Genomic DNA, 18,695 nt, shown 5'->3' with positions numbered 1-18,695 from the left:
ATAAACCTCCTGATTATTCTCGAATGCGTGTTTTTGGATGTGTAGCTTTTGCCACTTCTGTTAATCCATCATCAAAGTTTTCTCCACATGCTCATAAATGCATTTTCATTGGATATCGATTGGTCAGAAAGCATATAAGTTATATAATCTTGAAACCAAAAAGATTTTTACAAATCGTGATGTTATCTTTTTAGAGGATACTTTCCATTTTCAGTCCTCTTCTCAAGGGATTTTATCATCTTCTCCTCCTTCCTTGCCGCTTCATGTTCCTATCCTTGACATCACCATCTCACCTCAACCATCTACACCTCCCTCTTCCTCTCTAGAACCTGCACCGCTCAGGATTGATACCTCGTTACAATCCCATCCCAGGATTGATACCTCGTTGCCATCCTCTAACGAACCAACATCAGCCTCCTATCCTTCCTCTCCTCTTCCCATCGAACAACCTGCCATTGAACTTCCTCCTTTGGCCGACCAAGATCCTATCCTTGCTCCGCGACGCTCACAACGTACACATGTTCCTAATGTCCATCTCAAGGACTACGTTTGCTAGCAAGTGATTTTGCCTCCACACACTTTGTCATCTCCTCCGCCGAATCCTCTCAAAGGTACACGCTATCCTCTCTGCAATTTCATCTCCTATTAGTGTTATTCACCGCTGCACCTATCCTATGTTGCTGTTATTAGCAGGGATGAGGAGTCTACCTCTTATGCTCAAGCTGCCTCTGATCCTAAATGGTAAACTGCCATGGATGCCGAGCTTGCCGCTCTTGTTGCCAATAATACTTGGACTCTTGTTCTTCTTCCTCCTGGCAAACGGCCTATTGCTTGTAAGTGGGTATACCGGATTAAACGTAAGGCAGATGGTTCTATTGAGAGTTATAAAGCTCGTTTGGTTGCCAAGGGCACAAGCTGCAGGCATCGATTACCATGATACTTTTTCCCTTACTGCAAAGATGATTACTGTCCGTTGTGTTCTTGCTCTTGCAACTTGTCAAGCCTGGTCCCTTCACCAACTTGAAGTTAATAATGCCTTTCTTAATGGGGATCTCCATGAAGAACTGTACATGTCACCTCCTCCTGGTCTTCAGCGACAGGGGGAGAATTATGTTTGTCGCCTCAACAAGTCCTTGTATGGTTTGAAACAGGCATCACGACAATGGTCTGCTAAATTTACTAAGGCTATACTTTCTGCTGGATTCACTCAATCAAAGCCACTCAATCAAAGGCCGACTATTCTCTCTTCATTCAGAAGGTTGGTAATTCCCTTACTTTATTGTTGATTTATGTTGATGTTATTCTCATCACTGGGAATAATTTGGACTCTATTAAGGCTCTTAAACAGTTTCTGCATACCCGCTTTAGAATTAAAGACTTGGGTGATCTTCAGTATTTCCTTGGGATTGAAATTGCTCGTTCAGGAAAAGGTATATATTTGTCCCAAAGGAAGTATGCCTTGGAAATTATCAAGGATATCGGTTTTTTGGGTGCCAAACCTATTGAGTTTCCAATGGAAGAAACAAAATTGTCAAATAAGGAAGAATTGCTTAAGGATCCTGCAACATATAGGTGTTTGGTTGGCCGCCTCATATATCTCACCATCACCAGACCTGACATTACCTATTCAGTTCATGTTTTAAGCAGATTTATGCATGAGCCACATCTACATCATATGGCTGCAGCACTTCTGGTTGTCAGGTATTTAAAGTCATGTCCTGGTCAAGGTCTTCTTTTGCATACTGAAAACGATTTAAGTTTGAGAGCTTTTTGTGATTCTGATTAGGCGAGTTGTCCCATTACTCGCCGTTCTACCACTGGCTATTGTGTGTTCTTGGGAAAATCTCTTATTTCATGACGCACTAAAAGGCAGAAAACAGTCTCTTTATCAAGTGTTGAAGCTGAATACAGAGCTATGGCAGGTACATGTTGTGAACTTACTTAGTTGCAAAACTTGTTTGCTGATTTGCACATACCTATTGCCAAACCAGCCATGTTATATTGTGATAATCAAGCAGCTTTACACATTGCTGCAAATTCAGTTTTTCATGAAAGAACTCGTCATATTGAGATGGACTGTCACTTCATCCGTGACAAGATAATTGATGGGTCCATTCGCACTAGATTCGTAGGAACCTTGCAGCAATTGGCAGACATTTTTACAAAAGCATTGGGCAAAGAAAGGTTTAAGAATTTGTTGCACAAGTAGGGAGTTCTTGACATCCACTCTCCAACTTGAGGGGGAGTGTTGAAAATATTATGTAATTAAGAATAGATTTCTTGTATCTTTTGTATTTTTAGGAAATCATGTACATGAGGATTATGGCATTATCTGTATCCCTAAATTATAGAGTTTCCTTGTTGATCAAGGTTGTATATCTGTATATATTGGTGATTATCAATTGAAGGAAAACTAAATCAATCACAATTATAACTCTTTACAGATTTCATTAAGTGGTGCAAATTAACATTACAACCTCATGGTTTGATGCCTTGATGGTGTATTATAATTTGGTACGTTGAAATGTTATCTTAGCCTATGTCCAGAGTGAAATTAAGACTTTTCGAACATAGAAAGTATAATGTTAGACATCGTGATGATGTTAACAGGCTTTAAGTTTGCCTTTAACCCTTGTATAAATTGCAAAACTCAGGGGTAGCAAGAATATTCTCATAAAATTTGACCTTGATGCTCCTGACTGGGTCTGGCATCTCCTGAGAAACCTTCTGTTCTCATTGCTTTATTTTTACTGGTAATAATTTGAAACAGGGGTTTCAGAAGAATAGAGATTTGGCCATTTTCTTATGGTGGGGGGGCCTGAGTATTGTAGTTGGATAAAAGCAAACAGCACACAGATGCTTGAAGTAAGAAAATGGGGAGGCTGTCGTTGGGCAGCACTGCAATACCTTATTCTGTAGGCGCAGTCTAGCTTTCGCTCGATACAACCACCGTGAGCTCGTGAACTCATTAACAATTCAAATTATACTCACGAATCTGATACGTATAGTGCTAATATGTATTATGATCTACTCTTTTTTTATTATAAATATTGTGCAAGTGACGGATCTAATAAGTTGTTTTTTTATGGTACAAGATGTAAAATGTGCTTAAAGAGTTGCTATTATTGTCCAATTGCTTTTTCTTGGTCATTTTAAGATAAACATTCTATGTTATCAACTAATTTAAACGTAATTGTTCTATCAATACCTTTTGAATTCTTTTTAGATATTAATTTTTAGCCTAATTAATACACGTTGTTGTAACAAACTTTCTCTATATCTTTGTATAGTACTGAAGCCTTTCATATTCTAGTTGCTGTTTCATCTTTTATTTAAGATTGGATGTTAGAAAATTGTTAGCTTAATATACATTATCAATAATAACAATGGTACTTCTCTTTCTCAACCCCTTTTCTTCCTTCCAAGCAATGTTTTCTCATCCAACTTTTGAAACGGGAAGAATTGTGCAATAGAAATAATGAAAATGGAGTTGCATAAAAAGGGGTGCCCTAGAAGTCCTCCCCTAAACATGTGTGCTTGTAACCCACCATAACTGGTTTAATTTCCAAGTGAGATTCATATTAGAGGGAGAGTCTTAGAGATTTGAAATGTGAGATTCAGAGTGGAGGACAAAGGTAATATTGTCACCTTTTCCATGTTCTATATGGAAAGAAACTATATATTATCATCGTCTTTTATTATTTCTTCAATCTGCAATTTTGATTTTCCATATCTTTGTCAACATGTTCATGTTTGCTTCCAATTCGTCCACTGGTTAGAGGACAAACTTCCAAAGGACCTAAACTCTTGGCAAAACTATAAGGACCCTGAATCTTCATAGATACTACATCTCAGTTTTTCAAATTTCCCCAATAAAACAAATGGGTAGGGGTCAATGAAAACACCTGCAATATGAATCAAGGTCTAGCTATGAGCATCTCAAAGTCTTAGAAGGTTCCAAGAGAGCAAATACAAATGAGGCAGTGCAATCCTTGAGCCTTTACAACCAAATCCCCAAGCAAACCAAGAGCTAACAAACAGTTTAGTGCAGTTGGGTTCACTTTTCAAGTGGAAAACTTGGCTCTGTGACAAGAAGAAAACCATTGCTATGGACATGGATTTCCTCATCCACCATCACTTTCTTTCATGCTAGCTCTGGGTGTTATGAGATTATAAAGGCTCTGAAAATTTCAAACGGAGTTTTGAACTTTCAAGAGGGAGTAGTGTTTGACATCTCGAGCATGACTTTTGGGTAAAATGGTCGTTAGCTTGTGTCACTTTTCTATGTGATCATCAAGTGGTGTTTTTACTAAGAGATTTTTATATGAATCCCAGAAAGGAATAGATTAGCAGACAAAGGCAATCAACCAAATTACCATCAGCCAAGCTTGTAGTACACTCCTCACCCTTGCAATCTACAACTTCATTTTCTGTGCCATTGTGGTTGTTTTGTTAATTTGAAATTTTGAATAAACTAGTTGGAGTAGCGACTCACCTAAATATGCAATACCAATGCCTGGCTTTATTCGTGAATTCACTTGAATTTTAGTTCTTAAAAATGTGCAAACAAAGTGTTTGAAAAATTGGCTCAAAGATGTCAAGACAAAAACAACAAAGTACGTGGTTTCACCAACTCACACTTGAATTTTAGTTCTTAAGAGTTAGAAGCTGAAATGTTCGCTGAACTGCTCCAAACTAGTCGAGATAAAAGTCACGAAGCAAATAAACGTGAGATCTTTGCTCGTTGTCTAAACCACAGAGCTGCAGAGCTACAGTGTTGTATGCAATCCGTAAGCTTATGGCATCTCCTGTGTGACCGGGGGGCAGAGAGCAGTAGTACAAGTTCAGGCTTTTGCAAATCAAGAAAAGAAAAAGATGGGAATGCAGTTTCAGGACCTACACCATGGATAAAGTAACAGAGTCATGAAAGGTGGTCTGGACTTTTACTATCTCCATCAGTCTCTAGGAATCCAGAAAATGAGTCAGTGAATTTCTAATGTGCGTGTGCAAGCACGGGCTTCATTCACCCGTGAACAACTGTTTTTGTCCTAGTTACTTGTCATCATCTTGTCTTGTCCAAGCTTTTTATATTTTCAGTTCTTCTATTCTACTCACGATGATCAAGTTGCTTCGACCTATCTGTTTAATTAATCATGTCATGTTAGAGTTTACATAACCTGTGAACTTATGAACCAGTGAGTTGTCACTTTGCATTGTAAATCAAGACTGATAACACACACTTGCATACATTATATATATTCACACATTGTAACCACGAAAAAAAATAATCAATTTCGTCGAACACTTATGGCACATCTCTCATTTCCCTCACCCTATTGATCTTAGTTGTATCTCTGTCTTCAAAAATAGTCTCCATGTCTTCTAAGGTCCTGCCTTTTGTCTCCGGCAAGAAGAAGTAAAAGAATACCGTACCGACCAGCATTATTCCAGCGAACACGAAAAATATTCCCCCAAATGTGATCTTGTGAGAAATGCTTAGAAATGTCGTTGACACCACTCCACTCACTAACCGGTTCACCGAAATGGCGAGGCTCGAAGCTTGGGCCCGTAGTCTCATTGGGAAGATTTCCGAAGAGTAGACCCACGTTATGGGCCCAAGCCCAATTGAAAAGAAAGAAACATCAGCACAAACTGCCACGATACACAACGCAATTGCCCAAGTCGGTTTCTTAGTCGAATGCTCGAGAAACTTTGACCCGAGGCCCAACCCAAATAATGAGACCACCATTCCCGCCGAGCCCAATAACAAAAGCGGTCGCCTCCCGTACTTGTCCAATTTCAACGCCGATAACAACACAAATAGGGCCTTGGAAAGGCCCATAATGGCATTCACACCAAAGAGTTGTCTTTTATTATGAATTCCGGCAGCCTTGAACACTTCCGGACAGTAGTACACCACAGCGTCGTTTCCAGAAGCCTGCATGAAGAAGTTGATCCCAATAGCAGCAACGAGCATCCTCCGGGTGGGCCTAGTGGGCCGTAACAAAATCTCCTTCCAAACTGAACCACCTTCATGGGCCGATTCTGGGCCTTGAATAGCAGCCTCAGTTATTTCCTCAAGCCTCAATTGAGCTTCCTCTTCAGTAGCTGATGTTCTGATCAGAACCTTCTTCGCTTCACTTAGTTTGCCTTTCATTACAAGCCAACGAGGAGATTCAGGCATTGCTATCACCCCAAAACCAATACCAATTGCCGGCACCGCCGCTAACCCTAACATTAGTCTCCAACTTAAGTGCAATGGTAAGCCAGACAATGCATAGTTAACTATGTACCCAAGTAACAAACCAAAAGTGATGAACACCTCGGGCAGAGAGGTCAGAAAACCCCGGTTCATGGCAGGTGAGAGCTCGGCTGTGTACACAGGAGCGATCATGAGGGCGTAGCCGACACCAATTCCGGCCACGCACCGCCCCGCCATTAGAAACGGATAGGACGGTGCTAGGCCCATGAGGAGTGCACCTATCAGAAATGTGCATGCAGCTAACACTATGGTGTAACGCCTGCCTATAATATCAGATGTCTTGCCTGATGCTAGTGACCCTATTAAAGAGAACACATTGAGGGTTCCTACCAAGATCTCATGTTGGGTTCGTGTGATTTTGAAATAATCCTTGATCAAAATCACCGCACCACTCATCACTCCAGTATCTGCAGAACAAAGCCAAACGAGAAGGGTATTAAAAATATTGAAGTTGAAGGAGACTCGAAGTTAATCATTGATTGTATTAATGGTGTCTGCTGCACACCTTGGAGGCTCAAGTGTATCATAAAAAACATTCAACTAATTACTCGAAGTTTTGAAAGATTCACTATCAAGCACAATTTTTTTTTTTTGAAAAGCTATCAAGCACAATTTTTTTTTTTTTGAAAAGCTATCAAGCACAATTTTAGAAAAACAAATTTTATGGCGGACGCCTTGCAACTTTGGGTTTGGGATATTCAAGACCAAATGGAGAAGTAGCCCTCTATCCCTCCCTCAGTTAATAGAACTATTAGTTTCGACCAGCTATGGTCGGGTTGTACTAGAGATTTTTTGTATTTAAAGTTATTTTTCTTACAAAAGAATATATGCAGAACAAAATCGACAGAAAAGAAAAACCCGAAATTTGTATCTCAATTTCATGTAATTATGGGTGAAACTGAAGAGTAATTCATGGATGAACCGAGGCTTAATTACCATAACCCAATAAAATGGAGTTTGTGGAGGCAAGAAGAGCGCAGACGATTGTGTACTTGTTCATCCCGGATTTTTTAAGAGGATCTTCTGAATGAGAGGCCTCGATTTCATCCATGATTTCCAAAATCTTGCAATTGTTTGATGAGGAGGATCTGCGATTCGATTCTCAGGCGGTTCAGGTTTGAAGAGGTGGATTTGATATGCAGGTGGGAAAGAGAGAGTGAATGAGCTTTGCTTTGTGGTTGCATAGAGAAGCAGAATTATTGAATGGAAATGTGAAAAGTGCTGACATGATTTGATGAATGAAGAACACGTTCAGCAACAGAAGCAGGTCACAACAAAGGTGGCACTAGTCTTTAGGTCCTTCTCTGTAAACCTTTGTTGTCGGTTATCCAAATCTAAACGAATCCTGTAAATCCCTAATTAGGTTTTGGGATAGTGAATTTAGAAAGAAAGGAGGGTAACACTTAGAGCCAATTCACAACTGACGAGTAATGAGCAATAATATCCCATTCCATCTTTATCTTAACAAAAGAGTTTGAGGGAGTCCATCTCTTTGATGAGAGCAATAAATAGCAGATGACAATTTAATGGTCTGCACAAATGAGAAATAAAGAAAAAGAAAAAACAAAGCACTTATTTAATTACTGTGTTTCACTGATAAACTAAGATTTTGATCAGAAAAAATAGCACAAGGATTTGACCCCATTATTGTCTTTCAATAATCTTTTATTAAAATTCTTTTTACTTTTTTTTTTTTTAATGTTTCTTGTTATATTTTGTTGGTGAGTTGTAACTTGTTAGTAAATTATAATTCTAACATTGTAAAGATCATAATTTAATTATTTTTACAGAGAAAAACTCTCTGCGCTAGGGTTTCTCTAGGGTTGAGAAGTTTTGGCATAGCCGTCGTACGTTCATGATGGTGGAGGAGGTCTCAGCCCGCATGGCTGCTGTGCTCGCAGTCAAGGAGAATGGGAGGTTGTGCTTCGGGACTGCGGACTCGTCGGCGATCTCTAGCCAGTCCTATGCAATTGGGAGGCTTTTTTCTCAGAAGAAGAACTTTGACTCACGTCCTTTCATGGCGACCATGGCCAATGTGTGGGGGTTGAAACAGAGACTCTCTATCCGGAATCAAGGCCACCGATTCATTTTGCACTTTAACAAGACTGAGGAACGAGACAAGATCTTGTTCTGAAGGTCGTGGTTCTACAGTCGCTCTATGTTTGCTTTGGCCGTGTATGATGGCTGATATGAGGCGGAGTCGGTGCCCATCCCAGCGATCCCGGTCTGGGTGGAAGTGCTTGGCCTTCCTCCAATATTGATGACCATTGAAGCTGTCTTCATGATCGGTGCGTCTCTGGGTCAGGTCCTTCAGTTGGCCGGACATCCGTCGTGGCTTGAAGGCTAGGATTCGCATCTCCCATCTGATCACAACTCCAGTGAAGCAAGCCTACCCTCCTATGCTCTTCGAGTTTGGTACAGGGAAGGACATGGTTTCTGCTAGGGTGACTTTCCGGTATGAGAAGATGGTTAGTTTCTGCAGGGTTTGTGGCTTACTGGAACATTCGGAATCTGGCTGCACAAGGCCGCCGGATATGTCTGGAACCGATGTCGTGGCTGGGGCGCAGCATCAGGCTGGGCGTTTGGAGGTGGGAGGCTCTAACTGTAGGTCGAACCCGCCCCTGGTGTTTGGTTTTGTTGGGTTGGGTCCACGTCGAGGCCGACGTCTCAGGCTGCTGCAGGATTGTCTATGAGCAGTAGCGTGGCTACTCGTACTGGCAATCCTTCCCATTCTAGTTTGTCTCTCTCTGCACCTGGCCAAGCTACAGAGGAGCTAGCAAAGCAAGTGACGCCCCCTCGTCCCCAACCTGTGCTCCTGGTCATCCCTTCCCCACACCGGCAACCGATGGAGAAACCTATGGTCAATGGGACTAAAAGGACGGCTGAGGCTAGGGAATTGGTGACGTACAGTAAGAAAGCCCGATCTGTGGTTCCTGTTCCCATAACTGAACCTGTGAGTATTGATTTTGTCCCTGAATTAGCTTTACCTCACCAGGCGGGTATCTTGATTGTCTCTCCCCAAAAGAAACGCAAGGTGGGTAGGCTTTTAGGTGCAAAGAACAAGCCTAGGGTGGAGGAGATCTACCCTCAGAAGCTGGGGACTGTTTCAACCCAGAAAGTTAAGAAGTGTCAATTTCATATTGCTAAGAAAGCTTTGGTTATGGTGGAAGATCTGGCGGTGTGGGCGGTTCCTATGGGGAATGCTATTGTGGAGGAGATTTCTCCAATGATAACAGTTGAATCTGAGAAGACTATGGTGGTGGAGGAGACCGCCGTGGAGGAGGCTACTTCTATGAGTGTGGTAACTGTGGATCCTGGGGATGCCCCCTCTGTGTAGGGTGGTCCTGAGTTTTGTCAAATAAGTTGGGGTTTTTGATTTCTTTTCTTGCCCTAACATTGTCTAGGTTTGATTTTTGGTCCTATTACCATAGTGATTTCATTTGGTTGCTTTAGGGTAACCTGCATGGCTTGATTTTGACGTAGCCCTATCGGGGATAGGTCATGTTGTGTAATCACTTATATTTGAATATATGAAAGGCTTAACGTCCTATTTCAAAAAATAAAAAATAAAACATTGTAAAAATCATGAGTTCTATTCTCACTGACATATGTAATGATAGGATGGGGTGGGCTAAGAGTTTTTTTTTTTTTAATAAAAATAATAATGATATAAGAATTACATATATAAGTTCAACATCTAAACAATACAGATAGAGCGACTAAAACATGTAGCAAGGGACGTAGCCCTGGGAGGGTTGGGCTAATTTTAGCATAACAAATATTTTGCGCAGAACTCTTTTTCAAAGATGTTCCAGATGACATTCTCAGTGCATGGAGGAGAAGAGAGAGAGCCAACGTATCACCAATATTTGCGGGTTTTCGTTTTATCAAACTTCTTCATGTCTATATTTCCGAGAGGAATATGAGCATCCTTATCTCTTCTACTGTTCTACATACCTCCTCGGCCAACTCCGCCAGCTTGTCCTTGATCTGCAAAATCATAAATCGTGGTTATCTATGTCAAATTATTCTAACTAAATCCCAATTATGTGGAATCTGGACACCAAACATCAAACACCACATCACCATTCATCAACCGATTCAACCCATTCCCATTTATCAAAAATTCAAGTATTCAACATCAACCCATTCCCAATTATCGACATCAAACCATTACCCATTCCCAATTATCAACATCAAGTCATCATTCATCAACCCATTCGGCCATTCCCAATTCCCAATTACGACCTCACCCTAAACACCAAACATCACGAAATCATGATTCAAACATCATCAGCAAGACAACAAGACAGCAATTCAGCATGGGTATTGGATATACGATGTTTAATTTACTTGAGAATCTGAGATTCAGGGATTGAAGATTTGAAGCCTTCAAGAGTTCAAGGAGCTGGAGTCGCACGGTCGCAGAGAATCCAGAGATGCAAACAGCAGTGGATGTGGCTCGGTGGACGGTGGCGGAGGAGGTAGCTCAGGCGGACTGAAACTCTGAGTAGGGAGGTGGCTCGGTGGCTGGAGCCTGGAACTCTGGAAGGTGGAATCAAAATCGATCTGGGCTACACCCCTACTTGGCAGTTTTTGGCCCAATTTTCCCTTGGGCTACAGCCCAGATCGACAGCCCTTGTAGTGGCTCCGTCCCTACATGTTGCCCAACAACATTGTAATTTAATTACAATAAAACCTAACACTGAGTATTTGATTTCTGAGCAGTGGATATACTCTGGGGGTAAACCTATTCATTCACCATTTCTCAATTAGTCACTCTATGTCATGACACCTATATTTATATTAAAAACTTAAAAGGTGAGTTAAAGTTATAAGTGTTCATGCATCCACTTTATTGAATAGTATGATTGGTTTTGCCTACGAAGTGTGTATGCTTCTGACTTTGAAGTGCCAGAATAACTGAAAAGAAGAGTGAAAAACACTTCCTTAACTTCATTACAACAGATTCAAATCAAGTATCTCTCATGAATCCAGAAACTTACCACTACATTCTCCTTCCTGCCACTCTGCCAGTGCCACCATATGTAGTGCATTTGTTGCCTTCGAATAAGACTTCCGAATAAGACTTCCGTCTTCTTGATCTGACCATATGTTATGAAGGGACATCCATCACCTTCAATCCTCTCAACTGCCTTCTTAGTTCTTAAACACTAGTTGCTCTTTCTTAAAAGAGATGTTGTAAAATGCTGCAAGGAGGAGAGCAAAGAGAGCCTTCTCCACCAAAACACGAACATTATCGTATCCCAGTACATGCCAGTGCTCTATAATTCCTGTATTATATGTATTCTCAGTCTTGAATAATGGAGATGGTTGTGGTTGCTCCACTGGTGGTTTAAAAGACATGCATCTCCGATCCTAGCTCTAGAAGTTTGTTTGTTTAAAAGTAGATCGGGAGTTCAAGCAGATGTTAAATTAATTAGGGTGAGGTGCCGAATAGAAGAAAGCGATCGAGGAGGAAACATGACGGATCTATAATTTCTTGTGAGTTGTAATGGTAGACGATAAGTAGCCATAAATTCTGATATTCTACAATACTTTCGAGATAGAACAGGATTGCCAGCAGCTCTATAGTGTTACTTGACAGATGATTAGTGTAAAGAGTAGAACAGACTGATTTCAGTAGTACTGGAAAAACCCTGATATAGTTATATGCCTTTTTCGAATTCCTCCATATATAACCCCAAAGCACACTTGCATAAGCCCATTATGCTTCAAGAAATATATGCTCAAGTTTTGTGCTCAAGATATATAGAAAAAATCAAAGGCTACACAAGAAGTACACATACAACTTTGTCCTCAAAAGAAGCTTCAACTCTTTTTGGAGTAACACAATTAATGCCTCAAGCGCAATTTACAGACTGAAAGAACAAACCCAAACACTTATGGTCAATGACTACATGACTACATGACCATAGGATGAAACTCTATCTTCAACAAAATCTGATAGAACTACAACAACAAAATCCCCTCTGTTCTATGTTGCAGATCGAATCTAATTTGTTCCATGCAATGGAAATGATACATATCTACGACAATGCACGTCAAGAAAGAAGCATTTTACGGTTATCCTTGTCATAGTCATCCTCAAATAGAGCCTCAATTTCTTCCAAGCTTTTCCCTTTTGTTTCCGGCAAATAGAAGTAAAAGAATATCGTACCCACCACCATTATTCCCGCAAGCACGAAAAACATACCCCCGAATGTTATCTCCCTAGAAACGCTTAGAAATGTCATGGCCACCAATCCACTCACCAATCGGTTCACCCCTATTGCCAAGCTTGAACCTTGGGCCCTTAATCTCATCGGAAAAATCTCCGATGAATAGACCCATGTGATGGGCCCAAGCCCAATGGAGAAGAATGATGCGGCCGAACACACCGCCACCACACACAACCCAATAGCCCATGTGGGCTTGTCAATTGAGTACTCGAGAAACTTGGAGCCGAGGCCCAATGCAGCTAAGGAGAATGCCATGCCAATTGAGCCCAAAAGCAAAAGTGGCCTCCTGCCATACGAGTCCAAGAACAGAGCTGATACCAAAACAAAGGAAGTCTTGGCAATCCCCATGAGTATTGTGACACCAACAAGCTGCTTCTTGTTGTGAATTCCGGCGTCCCTGAATACTTCCGGACTGTAATACACAACGGCATCATTGCCGGAAGCTTGCATGAAAAAGTTGACACCAATTGCGGCAATGAGAATGCGACGAATGGGCCTAGTGGGCCTCAACAGTAAGTCTCTCCAAACCCCCTTCCCACTCCAATTGCTTGAAGAAGTTGCAGGCATTGAATTAGCTGCTCTGGCTATCTCTTTGAGCCTCAATTCAGCTTCCTCCTTGCTCTCAGATGTTCTTATCAAAACCTGCTTTGCTTCGTCTAACCGGCCTTTCATCACCAACCACCTATTCATCAATGTCAATAGAAACATCAACATGAACTCAACTGACATTATTTGGTGAAATGTACTAAAACAAAACATGGCAAAAATAATTTTCTAGGATGTGATCAAAAGCCAATTACCTAGGCGACTCCGGCATTGCCAACACGCCAACTGCAACAGAAAATGCTGGAAATGCTGCAAGTCCAAGCATAAGTCTCCAATTCAAGTTCTGTGGGAGGCCTGACAAAGCATAGTTGGAGATGTACCCTAGCAGTATTCCACCATTGATGAACACCTCAGGGAGAGAGGTCAGAAAGCCACGTCTAAGAGCCGGCGAGAGCTCGGCTACATAAACCGGGGCAATCATCAATGAATATCCAACACCAATCCCAGCCACTACTCTACCGCCTATGAGGAAAGAGAAGGATGGTGCTAGTCCCATCAGAAGAGCCCCTATTAGAAAAGTTGCTGCTGCCAGAACTATAGTGTAACGCCTCCCAATCCAATCCGAAGTCTTGCCTGAGGCAACCGATCCGATCAAAGAACACACATTTAGGGAACCAACCAAGATCTCTACTTGAGTTGATGTAATGTTCATGTCCTCCCTTATGAAAAGGGCTGCACCGCTCATCACTCCTATATCTGCAGAACCCAAATAACAGAATCAAGGGTTTTATCTGGAAGACTTGAAAGAAAGGTGCAAATATTGAAGGGATTGGATTTAGGTACTAACCATAGCCTAGGAGGACAGAGTTTGTGGAAGCCAAAATGGCACCAGCAAGAGCATATTTGTTGAGACCTGGTCTAGACCCTGAAGGGGATGATGGAGATTCTGAATCAGGAAGAGGGTGATAATCGTGATCCTTGTTTGAATCCAGAGCTGGAGTTTTTGACATCTTCTTGTTGAAGATGAAGAATCAATAGGGGTCTGTGCAAACCAGAAAGGATATACATCCCCTATTCCCCTATATATATGCCATGTTGTAAAAGACAGCTAATCTTGTGTGTTTTTACCTTAAGTAATAGTAAATTAGACTAATTAAGTAATGGTAATTATAGATTTGGAATGGAAATAATTGCTTCTGTTTGCTTTGTAAAAAAAGATGCTTTATCGGGTCACGTTGCCTCCACACGCCTCTGTCAAATTTATCTGGCACTCAAAAAAGACATGGACCAAGCAAGCAATATATCCAGCGAATGATGATCTAACCAGCAATGTGAATAACGTGATCCTCATCTAAGTATTTAGGTCTGTATTGCACCAGAAAATGAAATTAGGCCGGAGATTAATGGATCAAGAGATAAACACATGATGATTGTATATAATAATCGATAAAGAACAAAAGATCATTAAGAAAGACTATAAACTTAAACTCATTAAGGAAAAGTAAAAGCAAACAAACCCCACAGTCCCACTTCCAGCATGTTCTACCTGGAGAATTTGAGAGTGAGTGGCCACCAACTGATCGAGCTAAAACATGGGTGCGTGTGAACACAAATCGGAGACGAATATTCGATCCATATTTCAGGCAAAGATACTATCAAATGCGTCAGATTTTGAACCGTAGCTCCGACTTAAACTGTTCAACACCACCTCCTACATCATTCAATTCAGTATAATATACATATATAAATATATACTAAATAAGAACCAACATGGGTATACAAATTGGAATCGGGTATCTCATATCATTTAGTTGTTTGTCTTTTTGTAACCAATAGCAGAGAAGCCAAACACGGTGGAGCACGTTGAAACAATGCTGCTTATCTTCTTCATTAGATTAAGATACAACATAGAAAACAAACAACCAAGGACCCCATTTGTTTCTTTTCATTATTGACAGAGGACAATATGATTAATAATACTCATGGGAATGGTCCGAAATGAACTGAAACTAAGATAAAAAAAAATTATAAAATAAAAAAAACCACCTGGAACTCACCAGTGGCCGATCGTCACCAAAGGGCTTACTCGATCTTCTCCGTTGTCATGCTAAAACAGCGCCACAACATCATGTCATTTTGGGAGGACGATGAGGGCATTTCGGTAAACAAATTTCAAAAGCATAATAATAAGAACCCTCTGCACCGCCACACCGTCAAGTCCTGAACCAACCTCTCGGTACTTGTTTCTGCAACTGAATCACATTTCCAAACATGGTAAGCTTCTCTATCTACAATTTTCAAATATGCATTATGAAATTCTTGTACTCTCCATAAAGATTGGAACTTTTCGTCTGGTTGTTGTTTTACTCTGAACGAAACAGGGGAAGGGGACTGGAAGCTTTGGCAAACCCGGCCCTTTGGAGCCACGCTCTCTCCATGCGGTGCGGCCGTCGGAGCTTTCATCTTCAGAAGAGTCGTTGCGCCTCTTGTGGCTACCCCGCCAGCCGTATCAGAAAACGTCAAACTCTTTTCTCTACACTTCTGCTTCCTCTGTTTTCAACTTGTGCTCAAGTTTTCAATTCCAAAGTTGAAGGTCTTGGTTTTGATTTGTGTTGATTGTCACGTGAACCAAATAGATAACTGGAGCGTGAAGGCGATTCGCAGAAAGACTACAGGTACTGGTAGAATGAGGTGCCTTCGTCAGTCATGTCGCGGTTAGATTCAAGTTCAACTTCAGAGAAGGTATGAAAAAGAATTTTGAGTAGTAAATCTTCTTCAAAACCAAACAGTTACAATTTGCAAAGCCTATTATGATATATTTCATTTGTATGTTGTTTGTGAATGAAGGTATTGAGAAGAAAGAAAACGGGCTATGTATCATGAGCAAATCATAAGCTTCTCAGCTTTGGCTAAAAACTAGTACTTAGGAGGTCTAGAATGACAATGTTTACATTTTCTATTCAGTATTCTGTATAATAGTTTGTACCCTAAACCAGATTACAAGAAAGATGAAATCTTGAGTGACATGAAGTGCATTTTCTTTCCATACACTGTTGGCCTGGCCAAAATTTACACCAGTTCAATGAGAGATGTTTACTATTTACATATAAAGAATTACTTATAGCAATGGTATTGGCTTTGGGAGACTATTCTATAAGATCATATGTGGATTATCAACATACTGGGAAATCTGTGAACCAACTAGAGAGAAAAAGTCGACAGCAGTGCCAAAAAAGAGCTCCCAAAACCAGAGATCTATTGCAAGTACCGACGAAAATATGAGCAATGCCAAAGTCTGGTAGCGATTCAAAGGCCAACCTGAAACTTCAGCCATTGTCTTCAGAAATGGAAGGGAATTGCTGTTAAAATTCCTCTTCTTTATGGACCACGCCGTTACCCACTGCGCCCGAGAAGGGATCAGGTCCAACTCTTGTAATCTCCTTCCTAGATCAGGCATGTGACCACCTCCGTATAGTATTGCAATCCTATTGTGCCCGTCGTCAATTGCTTTTGTGAGAGCGTCCATGGCAGCTCTGTTTCTCTCACCAATGATCACAGAACTCTCTTCTACATCAGCTGTCGCCTGTGTGAATCTTTAACAAGCAATATGCTCCAAGTCAGTTTTGAGTTCTGAAATTTTGAAGAAACTTTGAACCAACCCAAAATGCTAAGCCAAACCCTTTAAGACTAGTTATCAAAACTTTGACTAGCACTTACTCCGATGTTAGTCTTTTGGCCAAGAAGACCTTCATTGCACCACCAAAATCAAGCCTGGATAAGGCTTCTAGTTCTGGGAATTCTGATGGCCGGCTGCCTGTGTCTGCACAAACACCTCCAATAATGAGGAGGCCAACAAGTGGCATCGGAAGCACACGTGAGGCCCATAAAAGCTTAGATCTCCAAGGATCAAGGTCTTCTGGAATTTCAGGTTGCATCATAGCTTTCGTGGATCTAATTGTCATATCCCTTGCAAAGCTGAAGAAGCTTTCACCTTTTTCATCCTGAAAGAAACGATAATGGTTATTACACTAACACCATATAATGATGGTAGAGAAAGATATAGAAGTTCATCATATCAAATATACAACTTGTACTTATCAACAAGATAGGGAACATAGACAATTGAACCTGAAGCAACTTGAAAGTCTCGAAGTCGAGATCTGCATGGTACCATTTCTCAGACTCATAATCCATACAGTCTAACTGGAAATCAAGCGTCAGAGAACGAGCCATCTGCCGCTGAATGCATCCCAGAATGTTAAAGCTTCTTGAGCGTGGACTTTTGACTTTGAGTCTTCTTGTGGCAGCAAGGTTTCTTCTATTCTCCAAACTCTCCCTGCTGGTCACCATCTCAAAAAGAACAGCATCATAGGACTTGAGCTCCTTTTGGAGGGTGGAAAAGTACCTGGACATGGTATTTAAGATCATCAATTTTTTATATCTGGGACAACCAATTTCCACTTATATTGGTTAAAGCACATAAAGTTTCCCTAATCCGATACAAGGCCATAAGGTATAGGACAAATGCATGTAATCTTAAGGCATTTAAGATCAAGTTATGAGTACTGCCAGTTAATAACTGTAACTAAAATTTCGAAGTGAGCCCCAAAAGAAATTCTTCATCGTTTCCCTAAAAAGAACTAAAGCAGTTAGTAATCCTCGCACAATTAGAAACTTAGGATCAAATCTACCCTTATATTTTGCCCCATTTGTGTTCTTGGCATTTCATTAGCCCTCATTTTCTAAAGGCCATCTCCCTTAAAGCTAGCAAACAGTGCATTTACCTAGCTCACTAAATCACTCCTACTTTTTTTTTTTCAACAACACCTTAAACTTTCAGCTCAGTTGAGACTTGAGAGGAAAAGGCTTTAGCTTGTAAGATACATTCACAGCTTCCAAAACAAGGGTTAATAGGGGCTTCAAAACATAACATTTTGCACCATTTTCAGGCTAGAAAAACTTACCAAACACTTCCAATCACAAATACATAACTGCCGTATTACTAAAAGCACAAGCAATTCAGTCAGTAACTTACTCTTTATCCGCTATGTGAATTGTGGAAACCAAATCAACCTACAACACCAAAGAAGAACAAAACCCAGTAATCAGAAACAAAAACCCAATAACAAAACACACCAAAGACTCAAACTTTACAAAGCAATACCTGAAGAAAAGGCTTCAAAAGAGACCAAGGGAACTTCTTCTTGTAGCTAACAACAGCAGTCTGCAACTCCCCAGTGCCTCCATCAACGCCAGTCTTGAACCTCATGAAGTCCCCAATAGAATTGTTCTGCAAAAACTGCTCAGCTGAGCCATCCTCAATTGGGCCAACACAGGCCCTGAAAGGAAGTAGCTTTAGGGATTTGGGAAGTTGAAGGGTTCTTCTGGAAGGTTCAAAGGGTAGTCTGGATTTGTTGAAGTTGGTGGAGGTGCAAGAGGCATCAGAGTAAGGGTTGGAATTGGAGGGAAATGAGGATGTGGGTGAGAGAATTGTTGACACCATTCTTGCTCTCCACACACACACAGTTGGGGTGTTTGGATAAACAAATGAGGAAATGAGGCTTTTCAGTGGAGTGAACCCAAAGTTATTTGAGTGAACCGTCTTGCCGGTTTTTTTTTTTTCTTTTCTTTTCAATATTCTTTTC

At 40.9% G+C, this 18,695-nt stretch overlaps 3 protein-coding genes and 1 long non-coding RNA gene across 4 annotated transcripts; 1 reads left to right on the top strand and 3 right to left on the bottom strand.

The window, feature by feature from the left end:
* Positions 1-5,258: 5,258 nt before the first annotated feature.
* Positions 5,259-7,670, bottom strand: LOC112190524 (polyol transporter 5). Its single transcript, XM_024329958.2, has 2 exons — positions 7,199-7,670; positions 5,259-6,669 (listed from the first exon to the last, which is right to left on the bottom strand). Exons 1-2 carry the CDS (start codon positions 7,311-7,313, stop codon positions 5,306-5,308), a joined length of 1,479 nt encoding a protein of 492 aa, XP_024185726.1. The 5' UTR covers positions 7,314-7,670; the 3' UTR covers positions 5,259-5,305.
* A 4,363-nt stretch (positions 7,671-12,033) lies between these two features.
* LOC112190125 (polyol transporter 5) lies at positions 12,034-14,385 on the bottom strand. Its single transcript, XM_024329545.2, has 3 exons — positions 13,898-14,385; positions 13,305-13,806; positions 12,034-13,186 (listed from the first exon to the last, which is right to left on the bottom strand). Exons 1-3 carry the CDS (start codon positions 14,058-14,060, stop codon positions 12,328-12,330), a joined length of 1,524 nt encoding a protein of 507 aa, XP_024185313.1. The 5' UTR covers positions 14,061-14,385; the 3' UTR covers positions 12,034-12,327.
* A 667-nt stretch (positions 14,386-15,052) lies between these two features.
* LOC112190126 lies at positions 15,053-16,100 on the top strand. Its single transcript, XR_002932249.2, has 4 exons — positions 15,053-15,324; positions 15,432-15,568; positions 15,687-15,792; positions 15,898-16,100. It is a non-coding gene; the product is annotated as an uncharacterized LOC112190126 (long non-coding RNA).
* LOC112190123 lies at positions 16,060-18,617 on the bottom strand. Its single transcript, XM_024329544.2, has 5 exons — positions 18,215-18,617; positions 18,086-18,123; positions 17,179-17,455; positions 16,768-17,051; positions 16,060-16,643 (listed from the first exon to the last, which is right to left on the bottom strand). The coding sequence occupies exons 1-5, from the start codon at positions 18,551-18,553 to the stop codon at positions 16,202-16,204; spliced, it is 1,380 nt and encodes a 459-aa protein (XP_024185312.1). The 5' UTR covers positions 18,554-18,617; the 3' UTR covers positions 16,060-16,201.
* Between the last annotated feature and the right edge of the window lie 78 nt (positions 18,618-18,695).

Source organism: Rosa chinensis, chromosome 2, assembly GCF_002994745.2.
Source record: "Rosa chinensis cultivar Old Blush chromosome 2, RchiOBHm-V2, whole genome shotgun sequence".
In the NCBI taxonomy this organism is placed as follows: domain Eukaryota; kingdom Viridiplantae; phylum Streptophyta; class Magnoliopsida; order Rosales; family Rosaceae; genus Rosa; species Rosa chinensis.
Note: the sequence above shows the minus strand (reverse complement) of the source record. Positions and strands in the feature narration are given on the sequence as shown.